Consider the following 23,168-nt stretch of genomic DNA (forward strand, 5'->3'; position numbering starts at 1 on the left):
CATCATTCCATGGATTTATCCTCGCTAGTCCCCCTGACATTAAGGGTCAATTTAACGTGGCCAATCGACCTAACCTGCACATCTTTGGACTGTGGGAGGAAAACGGAGCACCCAGAGGAAACCCATGGATAAGGGAGAATGTGCAAACTTCACACAGCCAGTGCCCTAAGCTGGGAATCAAACTCAGGTCTCTGGCGTGGTGTGGCAGCAGTGCTAACCATGAGTGCTAACATGAAACAGTAAGCAATTATTGAGCAACCAGCACAATGCCTTCATGTTTGTTCTGGGATCTTTGTTATACCAATTTCTTGTGAATGAAATTAATTGTCAAATATGCTATCAAAAGAAGCTACCAACAAAGTATTGAATAATTGCATCCACTCTGTGACTCTTATGTTCCAGTAATTAAGCAATCTTGGGGGATGAAATGTAGTGAACTATGACACTTGTAAGCACAAAGCGTTTGAGTACAATGTTAGAGATGTTCATTGGAGGGCGGTTTTCTGTTTGTAAACTCATGCTCTGATTTAATTCCAGGTGTGATCATTGTCCCCAGTGCTGGTGTTGGCATTATCCTAGGGGGCTACATTATCAAAAAACTCAAGCTTGGTGCTGGTGAATCGGCTAAGCTCGCTATGATCTGTAGTGGGGTTTCTTTGTTATGCTTCTCTACGCTGTTCATTGTTGGCTGTGAAACCATTAACCTTGGTGGCATCAATATACCATATACCACAGGGTAAGAATGATCTCTGTTAACATTTTACCCTTCTGTTCAGTATTGTAAAGTATTGCCTGTGAGGGTGAAATTGGTCTTCAGTGGCGGTGCAAAATCAATGATAGCAAATTGACAGGCCCTTTCACACTGCGTTGACTTCAAACAAAAAGAAAATCAGCCATGGTGTACAACGAGCTGCCGATTCATGATCAGAAAAGATTAATCCCACCCTCCCTGTGACAAAATAGGCCACATAGTATTGGTTTTGTGGCATGAAATGTGTAAAGTGTTTTCGCATCCATAACAGTAGATTCCAATGTAAGAACAGATTGTGGACTGGTCTTGTGTACGGTGTAATGTAGAGAATTGACAGGATGGTACTGAATTTATTGTGTGCTTGCTTTACATTGTCGTAAGGATTAAACGTGATCATCACACAGATTATTCTGCAAAGAGGCATCAGCTGATGGCAGTCTTCAAATTCTGGCAATTGTTGAGTCCTTATTAAAACAATGAGCTGTCTGTTCTGAATGACGTTTCTCTTGGAACAGGAGAAGAAAGAGGAATGGGAGTAAACAATTCAGCCCCTCAAGCTTCGTCCACTAATCACTAAGATCATGGTTGATCTTCTGCCTCAGCTCCAATTCTCTGCACTTGATTCCTATTAAAGAAGAAGAAAGCTGAATCCTCTTACTGATTAATCCATTCATAAATATTGGCAAAAACAAGCCAAATTTTGCACCTAATTATGAAGTAAATAAACAGCTTTAATTTGATTTTTTTTTTGTCACATATATTAACATACAGTGCAAAGTATTATTTCTTGCACACTATACAAAGCATACTGTTCATAGAGTACATACAGGAAGACGGGGAGGAGAGGGTACAGAATATAATGTTACAGTTATAGCTAGGGTGTAGAGGAAGATCAACTTAATATAAGGTAAGTCCATTCAAAAGTCTGACAGCAGCAGGGAAAAAGCTGTTCTTGAGTCAGTTGGTGCACAATCTCAGACTTTTGTATCGTTTCCCAGTTGAAGACAATGTCTGGGGTGCGTGGGATCCTTCATAATGCTGGCTGCTTTTCCAAGGTAGTGGGAAATGTAGATGGAGTCAGTGGGTGGGAGGCTGGATTGTGTGATGGATTGGGCATTCTTTCTGGTTATATCACAGCTTGGTGTGGCTTCTGCTCTGCCCAAGACTGAAAGAAACTGCAAAAGGTTATGAATGTAGCCCAATCCACTCAAATCAGCCTCCCTTCCATTGACTCTGTCTGAACTTTTCACTGCCTCAGCAAATTAGCCAGCATAATTAAGACCCCAGGCACATTCTATCTTTCACCTTCTTTCATCAGGAAAAAAGATACTAAATTTGAGGTTACGTACCAATCAACTCAGGATCAGCTTCTTTCCTGCTGCTGTCAGATTTTTGAATGGACTGACCTTGCATTAGGTTAATTTTTGCCCTACACCCTAGCTATGATTGTAACAAAACATTCTACACTCTCTTGTTTCCTTCTCTATGAACAGTATGCTCTATCGGTATAACGTGCAAAACATAATATTTTTCACTATATGCTAATGCATCTAACAATAATAAATCAAATCAAATTAACAGGGTTCTTTGAAGAATGGGTATATCCAGCTTCATGAGACTAAAGAGTGCCAATTCTACAGACTGGGGTAGTTTTAATCTTAATTCTTTAATTTTAATGAAAGTAGGTGAGAACATTGCAGATGCTCCAATTATGATCTTGCAAAGCCTCTCAATTCCAGAAACTTTTCCCTTAGATTGGAAGATTGTGAATTTCACTCCATCATTTAAGGCAGATAAGAATGGGAAAGCAGGGAAGCATAGACTGGTTAACCTCACATCTATTGTTTGGAAATGACCAGAGTCGAGAATTAAGGATAGCGTGACTGAGCATCTTGAAAATATTCAAGTTATCAGAGAATGCCAGAATGGATTTGGAAAGGATAGTTCATGCCTGACTAAACTCATTAAATTGTTTGATGTGGTGATTCGAATAGTGGACAGGGTTATTCTATGAATGTTATTCATACAGACTTTCAGAAGGCATTTGATATAACCCCCCATATGTCCCTCTGCCGCTGGATCAAACTCCAGGAACTCACTTCTTTACAGCACTATGGATGTACTTACACCATTTTCTCAAGGGCAATAAATGCCAGCCTAGCCTAGCCAGCAATGTCCATATTCCCTGATAAAATAAATAAAGAAAAAGAGACTGGGAGTTAAAGTTGAAGTTCGTGGTGTTAAAGACAACTTGTCTTTAATTGACTACTTTGCTAGAGAGAGATGGGATAATGGACAGGTACTCTAACTGGGGGATGTGACCCAAGGTGCCTCACAAGGTTCTGTGTTGGATCCTCAACTATTCACCATATTTATTAATTACTTCGATGATGGGATAGAAAGCCACGTATCCAGATTTGCTGATGTTGCAGATATTGGCAACACTGTTAAGCTGTGTAGATGGACGTAAAATGATGAAGAAATGTTGATAAATGAACAGAATAAACAATGGCAAATGGATTTCAGTGAAGGCAAATGCGAGGTCATCCACTTTGGACATAATAAGGAAATGAAAGAGTATTTTCAAAATGATGTCCAGATACATTGATTATTAAAATTTTATGAAGCAGAGGACACCGACTTCAGGAGTTTGGTTTAAGATCCAATGGTACATGGGAAAAAGCTTTTTGCACAATGAGTGGTTAAGATCTGCAGTTCACGCCTGGTAATAGTAGAGGCAGATTCAGTCATGGCTGTCAAAAAGAAATTGGATAGGCACCTGGAGAGAAAATAAATTGCCGGGCTGTGTGGAAAAGGTGGGAGAGTAGAATGAGAAATGGAAACAGGAGTTGACCATTCAGCCCCAACATACTGACCTGTCAGTCGATAAGATCATGCTTGATCTGACTGTGGCTTTAACTCCACTTTCCTATCTGCTGCCCTCCCGCATACAACCCCCCCAACCATAAGCACCTTTAACTTCCATATTGATCAGGAAAGAGAAGTAAAAGTTCTGAGAATAAAAGCTCATCTTCATATCCACTTATTTTTAAACTGTGTCCTCATGTTTTAGATTACCCCCAAGGGGAAATATCCTCTCAGCATCCATCTCTCATCCTTCTAAACTTCGATTATAGACACAATCTGCAATAGACTTTTCCTCATAAGACAAACACTTCATCCAAGGAATCAGCCAAGTGAATTTTCTCTGAACTGCCTGTAGTACCATTATTTCCCTGCTTAATTAAGGAAACCAAAGTATACATAGTGGTCCAGATGCAATCTCACTAAGACCTCTACCTTCCTACCCTTATATTCCATTCCCCTTCCAAAACAAGGGCAACATTCCATATGCCTTTCCACACACTTGTTGTACCTGTATGCCTTTTGTGATTCATGTATTAGGACACCCAGGTCCCTCTGTAACATGGATTTCAGAAATCACTTTCCTTTTCAATAATAATCTACATTTTTGTGCTTCTTGTCAAAGTAGACAATCCACATTTTCCCACATTATTCTATGCTACATCATCCAATTTATTTCCAACTCATTCAACCAATCTAAATCTCTTTTCAAAAGACGTTTGCTCCCAAGGAAGGTGCACAGAGATGGGAATAATACCAGCCAATCACCACTCTTTGCTCTTATTTCCTCTATGCCAGTTCACCCAGTATCCTCCATGGGCAGAGCTCAGAAACCAGGCTAAAATAAAATAAAATTCTATACTTCACAATACAAAAATAACTCTCATTCACGAAAGGCCATCCAATCAATTTTAAAAGCTTCAAGTACTCCATTCCTTATAAAACAAACATTTGTATTCCAAATCCCACAAAATCTTTTAATGACCTCTTTGATCTGTCAATCAAACTGTGAACATACAGCCCTCTACTGTATTAATGACAAGTTGCGGAAAGCAGTCAAGCATTAATAATGATATAATGATCGTACTTAGGGTTGTGTCAACAAACAACTTTTAAACTGCTGGAACAGATTTCTTTCAACTCGCAGACACAGGCAGGCTTTTCCCCCCCCAAAGTTGGCTCTTTAAGTAATTTGGCGGCTTGACAGGTGCACAGATATTAACCATCCTTCATGAGCTTTGTCTTTTCTAAAAAGTCTCAACTCCCAAATTGCAGGTTAAGTTCATGGAATCATAGAAACCCTACAATGCAGAAAGAGGCCATCTGGCCCATTGAGTCTGCACTGACCACAATCCCACCCCATATCTCTATGTATTTACCTACTAATCCCTCTAACCTATGCATGTCAGGACTCTCGGGCAATTTTTAGCATGGCCAATCAACCTAACCTGCAAATCTTTGGACTGTGGGAGGAAACTGGAGCACCTGGAGGAAACCTACACAGACATCATGGGCCAAATTTCATTGCAGTTCTTGCTGCAATGAAATAGGAGCCTACTTAAATTCAGCATTGAGTTCAAATGCTGAGTTCTGGTTTCCCACATGTGGGAGTCATGTTCTGTCCCCCATATACACTTGCAAAAATTGATTCTATTGGCAATGCAGGCGGGACCTCCAGATCCAGCGTCCATACCAATTCTGGATATGAATGGACTCTCCATGATCCAGACTTTTATGTCGTCTTTACAACTTGTTTCCATTTTTTAACTATCTTTGTGTTATCAGCAAATTTATATACTGTATTGTTGGTGTCTCCATCTAAGTCATTAATATAGAAAGTAATTTATTGAGGGTCCAGTAGTGATTCCTGTAGCACTCCGTTAGTTAGAATTTACTGACCTGAAATTGATAGATTTATTCTGATTTTCTGCTTCCTGTTAACTTACCAGTCCTTGGTACATGATAATATGTTATCCCTAATGCATTGAACACTTATGTTGTGTAGTAACCTTTTATGTGGCTCCTTTATTGAATGTCTTTTGGAAATCCAAATACACCACATCTACTTATTCTCCATTATCCATCCTGCTTGTTACTTCCTCAAAGAATTCTAATAAATTAGTCAAACGGGATATCCCTTTCACAAAACCATGTTGACTTGGCCTGATAGTATTATGATTTTCATTTACCATCCCAACTAGGAGTTATATCGCTGTTCTATATAAAACATGGAATTCCCTTTCTAACAGTGTTGTGTGTGCCTATGCCACATGGACTTCAGCGGTTTAAAAACGTGGCACACAAACACATTCTCAAGGGCAATTAGAAGTAGATATCACGTGGATGTCACTAATGTCTGTTTAAACCTGTCTATCATCAGCAAAAAATAAATCTTGATGTCTGTAATTCAATTTGAAATGTGTAATGAATTAGCAAGCTCTGTGGGGTTTTTTTGTGTAGAAGGAATGATGCTAGTAACAGCTCTTTTGTTTTCCTTCCAGAAGTGGCCTAGCCAGTAAAACACACATCCTGTAAAAGAACAAAAAAAGTCTTACTTAATAATGAATTCAAGCATTTTCCCAATGACAGATGTTAGGTTAACTGGCATATAGTTTCCTGCTTTCTGCCTATCTCCTTACTCGATAGAAATGTTACATATGCAGTTTTTGGGGAAAGAAATTCAAATTTCCTATGGTTCTCACCATAGTGACTCAGGTCTCAGAATACATGTGAGTGTTTGCACCTAAGGTCTTCCTGACTCGTGAAAAGGCCAAATAAAGATATCTGGAAGGTACCACAAATTGGCATTTGCGACCAAAAATCCTATTTTTTACTTTTCTGTCTTTATTTGGAAGTCAAAAATCCATATTGAAAGGGTTAAATTACAAGGCACAATTATAAAAAAACTGGGATTGCATTTCCTGAAGTTTAGAAGGTGGGTGTATGGAGTTGGTTTATAAATCAGCCATGACCTCATTGAATGGTGGAATAGGCTGGAGGAGCAAGATGGCCTACACTGCTTCATAAAATCCTCAATCTCCACTGAAAAAAGCAAGGGCAAAAAAAAGCTTATACCAATTGACATAGGAAAGGAAAAAGTGAAAATGGTTAAGATATGATTGAAATATACTTACCTTAATATTACTTTGCCCTTTATATGACTTCCAGAATAATTAGCTATCACTTAACGGCCTGGGTGCAGATTCACATGGATGTCACTAATGTCTGTTTAAACCTGTCTATCGTCAGCAAAAAATAAATCTTGATGTCTGTAATTCTATTTGAAATGTGTAATGAATTAGCAAGCTCTGTGGGGTTTTTTTGTGTAGAAGGAATGATGCCAGTAACAGCTCTTTTGTTTTCCTTCCAGACCTTCACTTACAATGGCACACAGAAATTTAACAGGTGGCTGCAATGTTAACTGTGCATGCAGAATTCATGAGTACGAGCCTGTCTGTGGATCAGATGGGATCACGTACTTCAGCCCTTGCTTGGCTGGCTGCTCAAACGTGGTCAATGAAAGCACAGGGGTGAGTAACTCTTACCACGCAGTTGTGAATGTCAAAATAACATTCCCACATGATAGTCTCACATTCAGCAGAATTAGACTGAGGGCAGTTTTGGTTTTGTACAACAAAGTACAATGGGTGATTTCCATGGGGCAGCATGCAGGCACAGTGGTTAGTACTACTGCCTCACAGCGCCAGGACCCAGGTTCAATTCATGGCTTGGGCCACTGTGTAGAGTTTGCACATTCTCCCCTTGTCTGCGTGGATTTCCTCTGGATGCTCCGGTTTACTCCCACAGGCCAAAGATGTGTGGGTCAGGTTGAATGGCCATGCTAAATTGCCACTTAGTGTCAGGGGAACCAGCAGGGTAAATGCATGGGGTTACGGGGATAGGGCCAGGGTGGGATTGTTGTTGTTGCAGTCTCAATGGGTTGAATGACCCTCTTCTGCACTGTAAAGATTCTATGATAACGTGGAAACTTCACATAGTCACCCAAGGCTGAATTCGAACCCCAATACCAGGCACTTTGAGACAGCAGTGTTAACCACTGTCCCACCGTGCTGAACCAGTCTGATAAACATTTATTGCATCCAATTAATTTTCAGTGATTTGTGTACAGGGGTCTCCAGGTTGCTTTTTAAAAGTATCCTTCTTTTCCATTCTTCTTACCAATGTGGATAATTTTACATTTTCCTAAATTATCGGTGGAATCTTGTGCCCTAAGGGGCAATTTAGCATGGTCAATCCAGCTAATTTGCACATCTTTGGGAGAAAACCTGAGCACCCAGAGGAAATCCAAGCAGACACGAGAGATAATGCAGATTCTGCACAGACAATGACCCAAGCCAGGAATCGAACCCGATCCCTGGCACTGTGAGGCAGCAGTGCTGAACATGCTGCCACAATATGTTCTTCCCACATCTGTCTGGCTTTCCTCCAGATGCTCTGGTTTCCTCCCACATTAAAAAGTCTGACAACACCAGGTTTTAGTCCAACCGATTTATTTGATAGTAAACTCACAAGCTTTTGAGGGGACTCCCTCTTCGTCAGGTGAATGGACTCTCCCCTCAAAAGCTTGTGAGTTTCGTATCAAATAAATCGGTTGGACTAAAACCTGGTGTTGTCAGACTTTTTACTGTGTTTACCCCAGTCCAACGCCGGCACATCCACATCATTCCTCCCACATGCCAAAGATGTACAAACTAGGTGGATTAGCCATGCTAAATGCACAGGGTTATGGGGTTAGGGCAGTGCTAGACTTGGGTAGGAAGCTCTTTCGGAGAGTTGGTGCAGACGCTATGGGCTGAATGACCTCCTTCTGCACTGTGGGGCTTCTCTGGTTTCTTTGAGAGGGATTTCCTATGAGGAGAAATTGAGAAGAATTTATTCTCTAGAGTTTAGCAGAATGAAAAATGACCTAACTGTAATGTATAAAATTCTTTACATCGGTCAGGTTCGCTGAGAGTTTGTTTTCTCTGCCTGGAGAATCTGAAACTAGAGGGTCACAGACTTGAGGGGCTGATTGGTCTAAATTGTTCCTGTAAACTCAATGGCTATTGGGCGCCTGGAAATTGAGTCAAATGGACAGTTGTCTAGTTCGAAGTCCTGGACCTAGCAGTTGTATGTTAGCCACTTATCAGTTCATAGGTTGACCGTTGATTCAATGTTCTCTTTTATACTGCAGTAATATCTTTGGCATTGCATTTTCAACTGTAACAGGACATCAGGTTCTTTTTATTTGGAAATCCTGTTAAAGTGGTGGTCTGTGACAGTACATACTGTCTTTAGTTTGTTCAATTATGTAGTGTAAAGGAGGATAACTACCCAAGCAGCACAAAAGAGTTAGCTACTGATTGATTCAGTGTAAAAAGGAATAAATACTAACTGATGTGTAAAAGAGGGATAATTATAACACAGTTTAAAAGGGTAAATACTGACTGTGGATTTCCTTCGAAGAACAGACATTTTCTTTTATATTTGAATAAAGTCAAAAGTTTCTGATATTTTCTGAAGGGATTGGTTTAATGTCCTGAATTTGTATTGTAGGAAGAGTTGAACAGCTGTATTGGCAGTGTTACTGCCTTGTGCAATAGCTGTCTTAAGGATTCTTGCAGAGACTGAAAGTAAGCTGTAATTAATGTCAAGCAGTGCTCCTTCCTGAGTCTTGAACATGTTTTTCCAGATGAGGAACTACACTGACTGCGCCTGTGTTCAAAGCCGGCAGGTGATAACCCCACCAACGGTTGGACAGAGAAACCAGCTGCGGTTGGTCATTGTGAAAACGTATTTGAATGAGAATGGCTATGCTGTATCGGGCAAGTGTGAGAGGACGTGCAATACGCTCATCCCTTTTCTGATATTCCTGTTCATCGTCACATTAATAACAGCTTGTGCACAGCCATCAGTTATCATAGTAACACTCAGGTAAGAGAATGGAGCCAACAGGCATCTCAGCTTAGGAGGTTTTAGAAGGATTTTCTCAGTAATATGTTTATTATCACATGACATCTTGGTACTATTTTTGGTACGGATCATGGGACACCCATTTAATGATGTCACTTTGTGACACGCAGCAAGGAGCATCCATTTAGAAAACTCCTGAAGTAAATATTTCAAGCCTCATTTGAAATGGAATGAACACACTGTGTTTGTCTCTCTCTGTTCGGGCTGATTTCATCTACATGTATTTGTTACTGACTGCAGTGCGATGAAGCAAGGATGTAAGAACAAACAACTATTGTGTGCCACTCGCTGTATCCATGGTGATTGCTGTCACTGACATTTCATTTTGAACCATGAAATTATTTTCAAAAGAATTACCCCCGACTTGCACGGGACAAGTATTTCCCATTCTGAATTGTCTAACACTACGATTTTGATCATCTGCAGGCCTTTGCACCTTTAGTAAATATTATAGAATCCCTACTGTGCAGAAGGAGGCCTTTCGGCCCATTGAACCTGCACTGATAACCCCACCCAGGTCCTATTCCTATAATCCCACATATTTACCCTGCTAATCCCCCTGATGCTAAGGGACAATTTAGCCTGGCCAATCCACCCAACCTGCACATCTCTGGGGGAAACCTGTCACCTGGAGGAAACCCACACAGACATGGGGAGAATGTGCAAATTCCACACAGTCACCCATGGCTGGAATTGAACCCAGGTCCTTGGAGCTGCGAGGCAATAGTGCTAACCATTGCGCCAGAAGCATACAATGGTTACAAGACACACAGAGACCATTTGGCTCATTGTATCTGTACCAGCTCTCTATAAGAGCCACACAGCTTGTTCCAATCCCCCTGTCTTTTCCAGATTTTATTGAATTCAAATTTCACCATCTGCCATAGTGGATTTGTACCGGTCCCAAAGTGTGACCCTGAACATGGAAAGCAGTAGTTCTAATACTGACTCTTGGGGAACTCCATTACCTTCCTCCAATTTGAGAAACAACCATTCATCATTACTCTCTTTATTGTCACTCAGTCAACTTTATATCCATGGTGCCAGTCTCTGGCTACTCCATTGGATTCAACTTTGGTATCAACCCTGTTATGTGGGCCTTGTCAAGCACAAGTTTTAAAGTCCATGTACACCTCATCCAACTGCTTTACCTCCATCAATCCTCTGTCATCTCATCAAAAAACTTAGTCAAGCATGATTTGCTCTTGACAAATCTGTGTTGGCTTTCCTTAATTAATTCACAGTCGTATGAGTGATGTTAGTTTTGTGCTGGCTTATTTCTAAAAACTTTCCCATCACCAACGTTAAATTGATTGACCAGTAATGTGGAATGTAGTCCAAGTGATAGTGGTCTGGCTTGCCAGCTGGAGAGCTGGTGAAAGCCCCTTTGGGGAAGTGGAGGCTGGCAGCTCTTCATTGCTCTGAGTGCCACCAGGAGAGTGGTGGTAGCTGTTGGCACTGCACCCGCCAAAGGCATTGATCTGCAAGGGACGTGGGCCACAGGAGAATGAGGATGGAATGGGGGTTGCAGGTTGGGGTCATTGGGTGGGAAGTGTAGCAGTTGGCTGGGGTGGGGGGTGGGGGGGGGGGGTGGTTGGGGGAAGGATTGAAAGAATAGGCAGAGTGGTGTTTCAATACAGACTTCCTCCCCTTTCTGGTGTTGGATCCCTCAATTGGGCATTGAGTGTCTTTGGATGAGGGATTCCTTCTAGGAGACCACAGGCAAACGCAGGCAGCATTTGCTTTTCTGCATCTCCATATGACGTGTGAACATAAGAACATAAGAACATAAGAAATAGGAGCAGGAGTAGGCCATCCAGCCCTTCGAGCCTGCCCCGCCATTCAATAAGATCATGGCTGATCTGTCGTGGCTCAGTTCCACATTCCTGCCCTCTCCCCATAACCCTTAATCCCCTCGCTTATCAAAAACCCATCAACCTGCGTCTTAAATATATTTAGCGAGGCAGCCTCCACCACTTCAACGGGCAGAGAATTCCAGAGATTCACCACCCTTTGAGTGAAGAAGTTCCTCCTCAACTCCGTTCTAAACTGTCCCCCCCTTTATCTTGAGGCTGTGCCCCCTAGTCCTACTGTCCTTTCTGAGCGGGAAGAGCCTCTCCACCTCTATCCTATCCATCCCATTCATCATCTTATATGTCTCAATGAGATCTCCCCTCATTCTTCTAAACTCTAATGAGTACAAGCCTAGTTTATTCAGCCTCTCCTCATAGCTCAGCCCCCTCAACTCCGGAATCAGCCTAGTAAACCTCCTCTGCACTCCCTCCAAGGCCAAAATATCCTTGTGTAAATACGGCGACCAAAACTGCACACAGTACTCCAGCTGCGGCTTCACCAATGCCCTATACAGCTGCAGCAAGACCTCCCTACGATGCTGATTGAATACCTGTAATGAGGAATAACTGCCCACTAAGGACCTTAGTTGGAGTCTGGGTAGAAAGGCCATCACCTTATAACCCAGGAATTAAATCCAGAAGGAATGCAATGAGATCCTCACATGGTGCCCTCCCATCCAATTAAATGCTCCTCTTCCTCCAAACATGTATTACATTCTACCCATAGTTACTGGGTTTATCCTTATACCTTTTTTGAACCAGAGTGTAACATTTACAATTTTCCTCTGGCAACATCTTATACCTAGGGAAGATTAGAAGAATATGGTCAACACCTCCTCAACTTCCAGCCATACTTCCCTCAGTATCCTTGGCTGCGGCTTATCTGGTCCTGGTGCTTATCAGCTTCAAATACAGTTTGCCCTTCTAATAACATTTCTTTACCAACTTTGTAACCTATTAATTGCCCCCAACCAGATCTTGTGAACTTTCTGAATTCAGCCTGGATCTCAGTTGTATTATCAAATTGACATTGGTCATACACATCTTTATTCTGCTTCATCTCATTCTCTTATCTCGCTTTTCTTCCAGGTAGCTCTGACTTTGTCGTAACTTTCTCCCTCATGTGAATGCATCTCAACTGTAATTTAACTATGTCCTCTTTAAAGACAGCTCATTGATCTATTATAGTTTTGCTTGTCAATCTTTATTTTCTGTTTACCCATTAAACTTGGTCCTTCCCCAGTTAATTATGTTCACTCTGACTTTCTCTTTGGATATTTCCACAGTTAACCCAAATCTAATAAATACCATAATCATTGCCCCTGCACCCTGCCCCCCAACTGTTCTCCTATTGAAGCTTGACCTATTCATGCCATCTCATTCCTAGAACCTGATCCAATAATGTTTCTTTCTTTGTTGGATTGACAAATATACCAATGCCTTCTGAATGCAGATTAGAAATTCTGCCCTTTACACTAATGCTATCCCAGTCTGTATCTGGATGATTAAAGTCCTCCATTGTCTCTACTATATCTTTTTGAACCTCTCTGTAATTTCCTTGCAAACTTGAATCCATGAATTTCCTTGAAGTTGCTCCTGCTGGTGTAACTCCAATGAAAGAGTCATGGAAATTTCCACACTAATAATATGTCCCATTCATTTCCAAGTTTAGGGTAACACTCGGTCCATTTGACATTCTGGACTAATTTTGATCACTTTAGGAAGGCAGGTATGCTTATTATCAGAGTGGAATTATACAGAGCATTAGTTCCTTATTGGTATGTTTTCTCCCTGTTTTTGCCAGATTACATGTTGTGTGGGTGGATGTGTGCTGATTCTATGGTAGCAGGAATTGGGGGGGCATTGGGGGGGAATAGGAAGAATTGTTCTAGCTATTTGGTCAGTCATTGTGATGTGAGCAGGCTAGCATAATCCAACACAGGAAGATGCTACATATGACTGACATGTTTGATGCATCCACAGAATACTAGGTGAGCTGCTTAGCTCTGAGTTTATAATTATGAACAAGTTACCAAGCAAAAATACTGTTCCCTTTCTTTCAATTAAATCATTTTTAAACTCCCATAGAAGTAAAATTAGCTTCCTACCTAATATTCCTAAAAATTACATTTATTGAACAATAAGTATAAGCAATTCAACTGTTTGGGAAAACAATAATGAACCATACCCATCATTTTACCCATTCTCCATTTTCAGTGTTTAGAATTTCTCTCTCTTGAGTTGCTCCTCTTGTCGATACTTCTGCTTCCTTAATTATGCTGGCCGCTTTGCTGAGGCAGTGGGAAGTGTAGACAGAGTCAATGGATGGGAAGCTGGTTTGAGTGGTGGATTGGGCTCCATTCACAACCTTTTGTAGTTTCTTGCGGTCTTGGGCAAAGCAGGAACCATATCAAGCTGTGATACAACCAAGAACCAGGTACTTAGATTGGAGAAACAGGCAGTTCTACTTGGAGAAGAGAAGATAGAGGTATTTAAAATTGTGAGGAGTCTGGACAGAGTAGATAGGGAAAGTTTTTCCCATAGCTGAAAGGATCGAGAATGAGAATAATGGTAGGAAGGATTATTACTTACGTGGAGAAAAACTGCAGCAGGCGACGGTGCAGAGGGACCTCGGGGTCCTTGTGCATGAGTCGCAAAAACCCAGCTTGCAGGTGCAGCAGGTGGTCAGGAAGGCAAATGGGATGCTGGCCTTCATAGCGAGGGGGATTGAATATAAAAGTAGGGAGGTCTTGCTGCGGCTGTATAGGGCATTGGTGAGGCCGCAGCTGGAGTACTGTGTGCAGTTTTGGGCGCCGTACTTACGCAAGGATATTTTAGCCTTGGAGGGAGTGCAGAGGAGGTTTACTAGGCTGATGCCGGAGTTGAGGTGGTTGAGCTATGAGGAGAGGCTGAATAGATTAGGCTTGTACTCGTTAGAGTTTAGAAGAATGAGGGGAGATCTCATTGAGACGTATAAGATGATGAATGGGATGGATAGGATAGAGGTGGAGAGGCTCTTCCCGCTCAGAAAGGACAGTAGGACTAGGGGGCACAGCCTCAAGATAAAGGGGGGGCTGTTTAGAACGGAGTTGAGGAGGAACTTCTTCACTCAAAGGGTGGTGAATCTCTGGAATTCTCTACCCGTTGAAGTGGTGGAGGCTGCCTCGCTAAATATTTTTAAGACGCGGGTTGATGGGTTTTTGATGAGAGAGGGGATTAAGGGTTATGGGGAGAGGGCGGGAATGTGGAACTGAGCCACGACAGATCAGCCATGATCTTATTGAATGGCGGGGCAGGCTCGAAGGGCTAGTTGGCCTACTCCTGCTCCTATTTCTTATGTTGTTAAGAGTTATTGTGATTACCAAAAAAAAAATGCAGTGGCGACAGATGGGAAAACATTCTTATGCATCAAGTTACAATCTAGAATACAATGCTTGAGAGTGTGTAGGTGACAGATTCAACTCTGGTTTTCAGAAGAGAATTGTGGGGAAATGTGGTAAGTGGCAGAAATTGGACACAGGCATGGCCTCCTGTATGCTGCAATAATTCCTGAAGTTACTATCAGTTTTCAATGAAGTAATGACAATGAATGCTGATAGTTCCTTCTTCATTCCCACCATAAAAACTAGGACTGTTAATTTTCTTTTAAAAAAATTTTTACGTGCGGAATTTTATTTTGGTGTGACTTTCTGATCCCTGGTTGTTTGAATGGTTTGCCACACTGTAAAACACCTCCCCCAAGTATTTATTGGATGCCCAAATTGCTCAGTGATCCTACATGTTAACTGAGAATAGCAGGAATTCCCCAAAAGCCACATTCACTCTTCCCTTTTAATGTCTGCCTCTGTACTCTCAGCTGTTTGGCATGGAACCCACTGTAGAATACTAAAACAATTTAATGAAAGAACCATGGCATAAAGAAACAAAACAACACAAATCTCACGTTGAGGAGAGAAAAAGCTTAGTCACTAACAAGAGCACAGAAGCCACAAGTTAAAACAGATTGAGGTTGCTGATATGCAACACGTCCATAAATTCCTGATTTGCCACCACTTCCAGATACAGTAGGGTGGCTGAAAGCAGAAGTTGTCTGGTGCATCACAGAAATAGCAGCTGAGAAGGACATAATTTTGGCTCTGATGACATTTGTAAACTTTACTGTCTTGATTTCATCTACCCTCCTTTATATGAAATTACAGTAAGCTATTTATTGTTCCCTATAGGTATAGGGCCTGGGTAGGATTGTGGTTGGTGCAGACGCTATGGGCCAAATGGCCTCTTTCTGCCTTGTAGGGATTCTATGATTCTTCTATATCAACAGGCAGCAAGAATTCTCAAGAACTCTTCCAATTGGTCACCAATGGTCGCATGCTGGTTATGTTATTGGATAAGAAATCCAGAGAGAACAAGTTTAAATCTCACAATTGGCAGTTTGATGTGTTGAATTTAGTACAGAAAAAAAGAGAAATAAACAGATGCTATCAGTTTTTTTTAAAAAAAGGATCACAACTTGTCAAGACTGTTGTAAAAAAAAACCCAACTGATTTGTTAATGTTGTTTAGGGAAGGAAGTCTTTACCCAATCTAATCTATTTGTGAGACTAGACCCACAACTCATTAACTGCCTAGTGACACACTCAACTGCATCAAAACACACTGAAAGAAGGTTCACTTTCATTCAAGCCAGTGAAGGGTGGCTTTCCCTGGAAATGAACATTAAAAAAAGTGCTGGTTTAGATCATCTTTTATCTGCACCTGCTAATTTCAGTTTTTAAACTAGGATGCCCATAAATGTTACAAAGCTTATGTGGAGCACGTGATTTTGCAATTCCTAGTCTGCTATGTGACTAGGGGCTGGTTCAGTTAGCTCAGTTAGGAAGTGGATCGTGTGGTACAGAATAACACCAACAGAATGGGTTCAATTCTCATTCCAGCTGAGGTAAACGTACAAGCTGCCTCCTCACCTGCCCAAGCTTGGTGTGGAGTGCTGTCCCACAAGCTAAATAACCAATTCCCTCTCTCTATTAGCAAGAGATTCCCATAGTTTCTCATGTACTATTACCCACCTACCTATGTAACGTGAGCATGTTTAGTTTGACACCCCAAGCCATATTGTTACTATCTGATACTAGATTACACTTACCCAGCTGTAAATCAATGTTTGGACACATTTTCTCTCAGGTTGCAACAAAAAGAGATAAATAAAAAATGAGTTATCTTGCTTACATGCACAACAAAAGAGGTATCAAGCAGCCTTGGGGTTTACTGGCTTTCAGTGAGTAAGCAATACTTTTACTAAAATGGACTCTGCCGAAACATCTGCCTTTAATTTCATTGTATCCATGGGGTTAGCGACACACTTTGAACCTCATTCTATTTTGCTGGAGGAAGGATTTGAAGCATTGGTGAAGAATTGACTGATAGGTAGTGAGGAAATATTCCCTCCTCAGGACAGGAACAATAGAGAACTAAAATCATGACCCCAGGCCGCTCCTTTCAGGGGGACATTGCTGTGAGAAAAAGGAATTAATTTAATAAAGTGGAGGAAAACTTGTGATGTTAATTTGATAATAGACCTTGATTCTGGGTATAAATGCCACAGCATGGGAATGTGTGGTGAATTGAGGGTTTGATTCAGGTAATGCCCTCAGCACAAGTCTGATTTTTCGTGACAGAATGGAACAAAACTAACTTAGATAATTTTCTGTTTTAGGTCTGTGGAAGATCAGGAGAGACCTTTTGCGCTGGGTATGCAATTTGTTCTCTTACGAACCCTTGGTAAGTGGCTAATTTCTTTTATCACCTGGCAATGAATACTTAGTAAAGTTACTGAGATTTGAAACATTTTTAGAATGCATTTTAGGTAAAAAAGTGGAACACCATGTATTTAAATGCCACAAGAACAAGCTATGGGTCAGTGATACCTTTGGTAATATCTTATTAACTTAATTATTTCTGCTTAGTTCATACTTAAAGGTAGAGAGCTGTTGATCAATGATTTACATTTATCTAACACCATTCACGACTTTAGGATAGTCTATAGTGCCTGACAACAAATAGAATATTTCTGACGTGTAGGCACTATTGCATTGTAGGAAATGAGGCAAGCAATTTTCACATAGCAAGACATCAAAATGATAATGGCCAGATAATCTAGTCTCATGATAATGGCCAGATAATCTATTCTCGTGATGTTGGTTGAGTGGTGAATATGGGCCAGGAGGACGCTGGAGAGAAAATTCCTTTTCTTCTTCCAAGTAATGCCATGGGATTTTTTTAATGTTCATCTGAAAGGCTGTCAGGGCCTTGTTTAACATCTTATCCAAAACATAGCATTTCTGAGAGTACAGCACTTCCTCGGATTACATCTCCAAATTAGTCTTAGATTTTGTGTGTTGAATCCACTATCTTTTGACTAGTTGGTTGCCATCGCGGCATGGCGAATGTTTGAGAGATTACAGGGAGACATTGTGCCTTGGGCTTCCTGGAACACATGGCTGCTTTGACAATTAGGATCTCCTGCTAATCACCAGAGCTTGGAGGAGGGCTCACAGACAGTTCTTGTCAAACCTTTAAATGGGTGACCGTAACTGACTTCTGGATCATGGCCTGAACCCTCTCCTTTTGGACACCACGCCCTGGGTGTGGAGCTTGCTGCATACAGCTAGTTGGCCACCTTGTCGCCAGGCCATTGCCAATTGGCTGGAGGGTTTGCTGCGATAGTGCAGGAGGGACTGATTGGACTTGCGCAACTCTCCATGCCCCCCCTTCCCCGCACGCCCCCTCCCCTTCCCCTTCCCCCGCACTCCCGGCATTGGAGCACAGTGGTTAGCACTGCTGCTTCACAGTTCCAGGAATCTGGGTTCAATTTCTGGCTCGGGTCCGTGTCTGTATGGAGTTTGCACATTATCCTCGTGTCTGTGTGACTCTACGACTCCCTCCTCCGCTCTCCGTCCTCCGCTCTCCCTCTAAACACCCTCCTTTAAATACTGTATTGGTAGTTATGATGGCAATAGCCCTATCCTGCATGGCATCATGCTGACTGAGGGCACTCTGAGCCTGGTGGCACCGTGCTGAGTTTCATAGCTCCAGTCTGAGCTTCCACTGCAGCCTTCATGTACCAGGAAGTTTATATTTGTGCTGTAAAGGATGCAAGGATTTCAGCCATCAGACTCTGTGCACAGCCCTTCCCTCGCACAACCCCTCCCTTACACCTTTTCCTTCTCAGATACCCAAGAATTGCAAGAAGTTTGACACCATCCAGGACAAAGCAGCCTGCTTGATTGGCACCACATCTGCAAACATTCAATCCCTCCACCACCGACACTCAGTAACAGCTATCTACAAGATGCACTGCAGCAATTCACCAAAGATCCTTACGCAGCACCTTCTAAAGTCAACAACCACTTCCCTCTAGAAAGACAAGGGCAGCAAATATATGGGAACATCATCACGTGTAAGTTCTTGTCCAAGCCACTCACCATCCTGACTTGGAAATATATCACCATTCCTTCCCAGTCACTGGGTCAAAATCCTGGAATTCCCTTCCTAATGGCACTGCACGTGGACTGCAGCAATTCAAGAAGCTCACCACCACCTTCTCAAGGGCAACTAGGGATGAGCAATAAATGCTGGCCAGCCAGCGATACCCATGTCCCACGAATGAATAAAAAGAAAATCTGGCCAGAAGAGATTGAAGAACAGGAAAACAACGATGAATTGGAAGAGAAACTGTTACTTGCATACTGGCAGCTAGCAGCAGACACTGTACATTGAATGTACTTTTGTGTGTACACACCTCAGCTTAGAGCTGAGATCTGCATGCAGTGAGACTCAGGGAACAAGAGACCTGCAACAAGGGCAAGGGACAAAGTGGCACTGGTGCCAGTTGCAGATGACTCAGGTGAGATCTTTTATGGGGTGGCATAGAGGAAAAGACACTGAAATGCTTAGTGCATTGGCAAACCTATCAGAAAACCTGTAATCAGTGTTAAGGAGCACGGAGGAGTCAGCACCAACTTAGCAGAGACCTTGGAGTTCAACTTTTACAGAATGGATTTAGTGGCCAACATTATGAGGAAACTTGCTGACTCGAGGATGAGAAGGAGGATTAAATATGAGGATCCTGTAACCACTGATGGTTTGAACCACAGCCTCAGCCATGGCTGCTCCAGCAATGTAGAGCAGCATCTCCTCCGTTGGGGTAAGGACATACCTGTCCCCTATCAGCAGGATGCTGCTTTCTCTGGTCATGCATCACCTTGTCCTGCGAAAGACAGGGAAGTGCCTCAGTGAGTGGTGCAGTGTATTTTGGCTGATGTGACTGAAACTGCTGAATAACTGGCAGAAGTTGCAATCTGTGAGATGTGAAGCTTGAAACAATGCTCAATGTGTGAGGATGAGATGAAATGATATCAAGCAAGGATCATGATTGACAGGGATTGTAGTGAGGTGAGTGAGGGGGTATTGAATGGAGTGGTGTGTGAAGCTAGTGTTACAGCTGGTGGGACAGTGCATTTGAAGATGAATTCTCTGACCTTGGCCAATCATGTGATGACTTCTTAAGGCACAGCATGCAGGTAATATTTTCATGGCATTGACCACAAGCTACACGCTTTCACTGCTTTTGCTCAGTTTCTCTGGAGAGCTTTGTAGTTCGTTATGGATAGAGAAGCTCCCTCCTCCTGTCACCTGCTCTATCAAGGTACTCAGTGCAGTGTCATAGGAGCTTGGAGCATGCTACTTGCCTTGTTCTTGCTGAAACCAGTTCCAGCCTATGTGGTACCAGTGCCACACGAATTTCAGACCTTTGCTGAGGCGTGCAGCCACTCAACAGAGTATTTAATGCTGGTTGTATGCAAGTATCACACAAATCAGCATAGTTTGATGCTTATGTTTCCGGGTCCTGTCTGATTTTGTGGCCCAGGGTTTGATAACCTGCTGCTGGGCAGGAACTGCAATGTACACTACCACACTGCCACTCACTGTCAAACCAACAGCATTGCACCTTGCAATCTGGACTTTTTTCCTATTCATTTAAGGGATGTGGGTGTTTTCTAACAGCACAGTAAGATGCCCTTCAGCCCATCGTGTCTGCGCCAGCCATCAAGTACCTAATTAGCCTAATCCCATTTTCCAGCAGTTGGTCTGTAGCCTTGTCCCATCCCTGATTGCCCTTGAGAAGATGTTAGTGAGCGCCCTTCTTGACCGTTGTACCCTGCTTTGTCAGGGTAATTACAATAAGAAGTCTCACAACACCAGGTTAAAGTCCAGCAGGTTTATCTGGTAGCAAAAGCCATTAGCTTTCGAAGCACTCCCCTTCATCAGGTGAGTTCTATTCAAAAACAGGGCATATGAAGACACAAACGCTGGCATCTCCATATCTTGTCAGGGTAATCCCATAGCCCTGTTAGGTTGGTGCCTCAGTGATGATGAAGGAACAGCAAAATGTTTTCAGGTCAGGGTAGCGTATGACACAGAGGGGAACTTAGATATGATGATGTTTTAATTGTTTACTGCCCTGTTTTTCTGGGTGGTAAAGGTTGATTAGATTTGAATTATTGTCACATGACTGAGATACAGTGAAAAGTATTGTTCTGCAGTACTGGAGCAGACTCTATCTTTCCAATGAAACATAAACCAAAGAGGGTTAAAAGATCAGACAGCAGTATTTAAAGAGAACAAGGTTTGACTAAGAGCCCTCCCTTAATCAAACGCCATGAAGAAACTCATCTGCCACATCACCATTTGTTAAACTTTACTAGAACAGATCCTGCACTGAGAAACAATTCGTCAATTAAACTATTTTGAGATGTTTTAATAAAAGCCCTACAGAAACAATTATTATTAAAGAAAAATTGGAGCATAGCAGTCAGCAGTTGTTTCCCTGAGGTCGCAGCTATTTATACGCCTTTGATGTTGAATTCCATTTCCATGACAGCACAATTTTAAATATGACTTCCAGCTCCTTAAAGTTAAACTTGCACTTACTTGTTCAAACCTGAATTTAAAAATCACACTCGGAAAAGGTAAAGCACAGAAAAGACAAAGGGGAGGCATGGTAGCACAGTGGTTAGCACAGTGCCAAGGACCTGTGTCCAATTCCTGGCTTGGATCACTGTTTCTGTGAAGTCTGTATGTTCTCCCCGTGTCTGTGTGGGTTTCCTTCAGGTGCTCCGGTTTCCTCCCACATTCTGAAAGACGTGCTGCTTAGGTGCCTTGACTCGAACAGGAGCCGGACTGTTGCGACTAGGGGAATTTCACAGTAACTTCATTGCAATGTTAATATAAGCCTTACTTGTGACTAATAAATAAATAAACTTTAAAGCTTCGAATATTTTAGCACCCAAACTGTAGAAAAACATGTACTAGTCTTTGTTTTTAAACCTCATTTTATATTTTTTTGGCATGGTATGTTGTTAGTTTTAGAGCATGTATTAGTTTTAGAATAAACCTGGGCAAGCTGGAAATGAACTACAGAAGCAGGTGGCCCTCAGTGGGAAGATGCAGCAACTCCTGATCAGCAGCCTACGCTGGGAATACCAATCACGCAGATATCCCCTTGAGGCCAGTGTCAGACCACGAGACAATGCCTCTTCATCAGAGCTGTAGTGCTGATGTCTCCCTGTCCTCCTGGGCAGGCTGAAAGCAAGAAATCAGAACAGGAAATATTGGGGTTCAGAATGCAGGCTGTGGATTGGAAAGGGAAGTCCATGGTCACACTATCTGCAGCTTGTGTATCATAGACAGCAGGAACTGAGATAATAAAGTTTTACTATTCTGTGACTGGATCCTAGATGGTTGAGCTATCCCTTAGTTGCAGTTGTTGGTGGAGCACTCAGTTTATGAACTCAGAACGCACAGAGCAGTCAATTGGTTTGCTTGTCCACTCACTGAAGAACAAACACTCAGCCACAGCAGGCATGCAGTGACATTATTTACAGAGCAAGGCACCCAACTTGCAGCTAAGGAAATTTAGAATAACTCCTGCTCTTGCAAAGTACTGTGTGGTGCTTTTAGAAATGTTCTGATAAGTTCTTGCATTTGAGAGTATATGTTGTTGCATCCTCGCAAGGAGGGCAGGAAATTAGGTGACTTGTCCATACAAAGGCTGCAGTCGGTATTGGTGCTTTAGTTGCAATGTCTCTCTGTCTGCAACACCCCAGGGAAATGAAGCAGAGACTGCAGAGAGGGCAACCTCTGCGTGGTGTCATGTCGATTCTTAATACAAAATGCCGGAAATCTGAAGTATAAACAGAAAAAGCAAGAACTAGTCAGCAGCCCAAGCACCCTCTGTGGAGAATGGAGCAAGTTCACATTTCAATGTGATCCTTTACAACAACTAGGAAAAGGCACAGGTATAATTGGGTTTAAGTAAGTGAAAGGGAATAGGGTGGAAAGAGGCCAATAGCCAGGTGGATGGCGAGAGATTAAATGACAAAAGAGCTGGTGTTAATGGGACAAATAACAAAACAAAAGATATGCTTGAGGAGATGTGAAAGGCAGAATAATGAAAAGCTGTGTCTGAAAGCTAGAGTAAGAACAAAATGAAAGACAAAGGAACTAAAATAGGGAATTTATTGGAATTTATTCAGATATTGGACACAGTGTTGGGTCTGGAAGGCTGTAAAGCGTCTGATCAAGAGGAGAGGTGCTGTTCCTCAAGCTAAAGTTGAGCTTCATTGGAAGACTGCAGCGGGGGTCATTGTGAGAGCAAGGGAATGAATT

At 42.1% G+C, this 23,168-nt stretch overlaps 1 protein-coding gene across 3 annotated transcripts in view; it reads left to right on the forward strand.

Moving 5' to 3' along the window:
- The window catches only part of LOC145346623 (solute carrier organic anion transporter family member 5A1-like), a 167,376-nt gene that overhangs the window by 135,968 nt on the left and 8,240 nt on the right, over positions 1–23,168 (forward strand). For all 3 annotated transcript variants that reach the window (XM_080194114.1, XM_080194112.1, XM_080194113.1), the window contains 4 exons: positions 538–736; positions 6,987–7,146; positions 9,309–9,550; positions 17,155–17,219. In XM_080194114.1, coding sequence (XP_080050240.1) covers positions 538–736; positions 6,987–7,146; positions 9,309–9,550; positions 17,155–17,219 — 666 coding nt within the window. The remainder of the gene's footprint in view (positions 1–537; positions 737–6,986; positions 7,147–9,308; positions 9,551–17,154; positions 17,220–23,168) is intronic.

Source organism: Carcharhinus amblyrhynchos, chromosome 8, assembly GCF_965287045.1.
Source record: "Carcharhinus amblyrhynchos chromosome 8, sCarAmb.v2.hapA, whole genome shotgun sequence".
Lineage (NCBI taxonomy): Eukaryota > Metazoa > Chordata > Chondrichthyes > Carcharhiniformes > Carcharhinidae > Carcharhinus > Carcharhinus amblyrhynchos.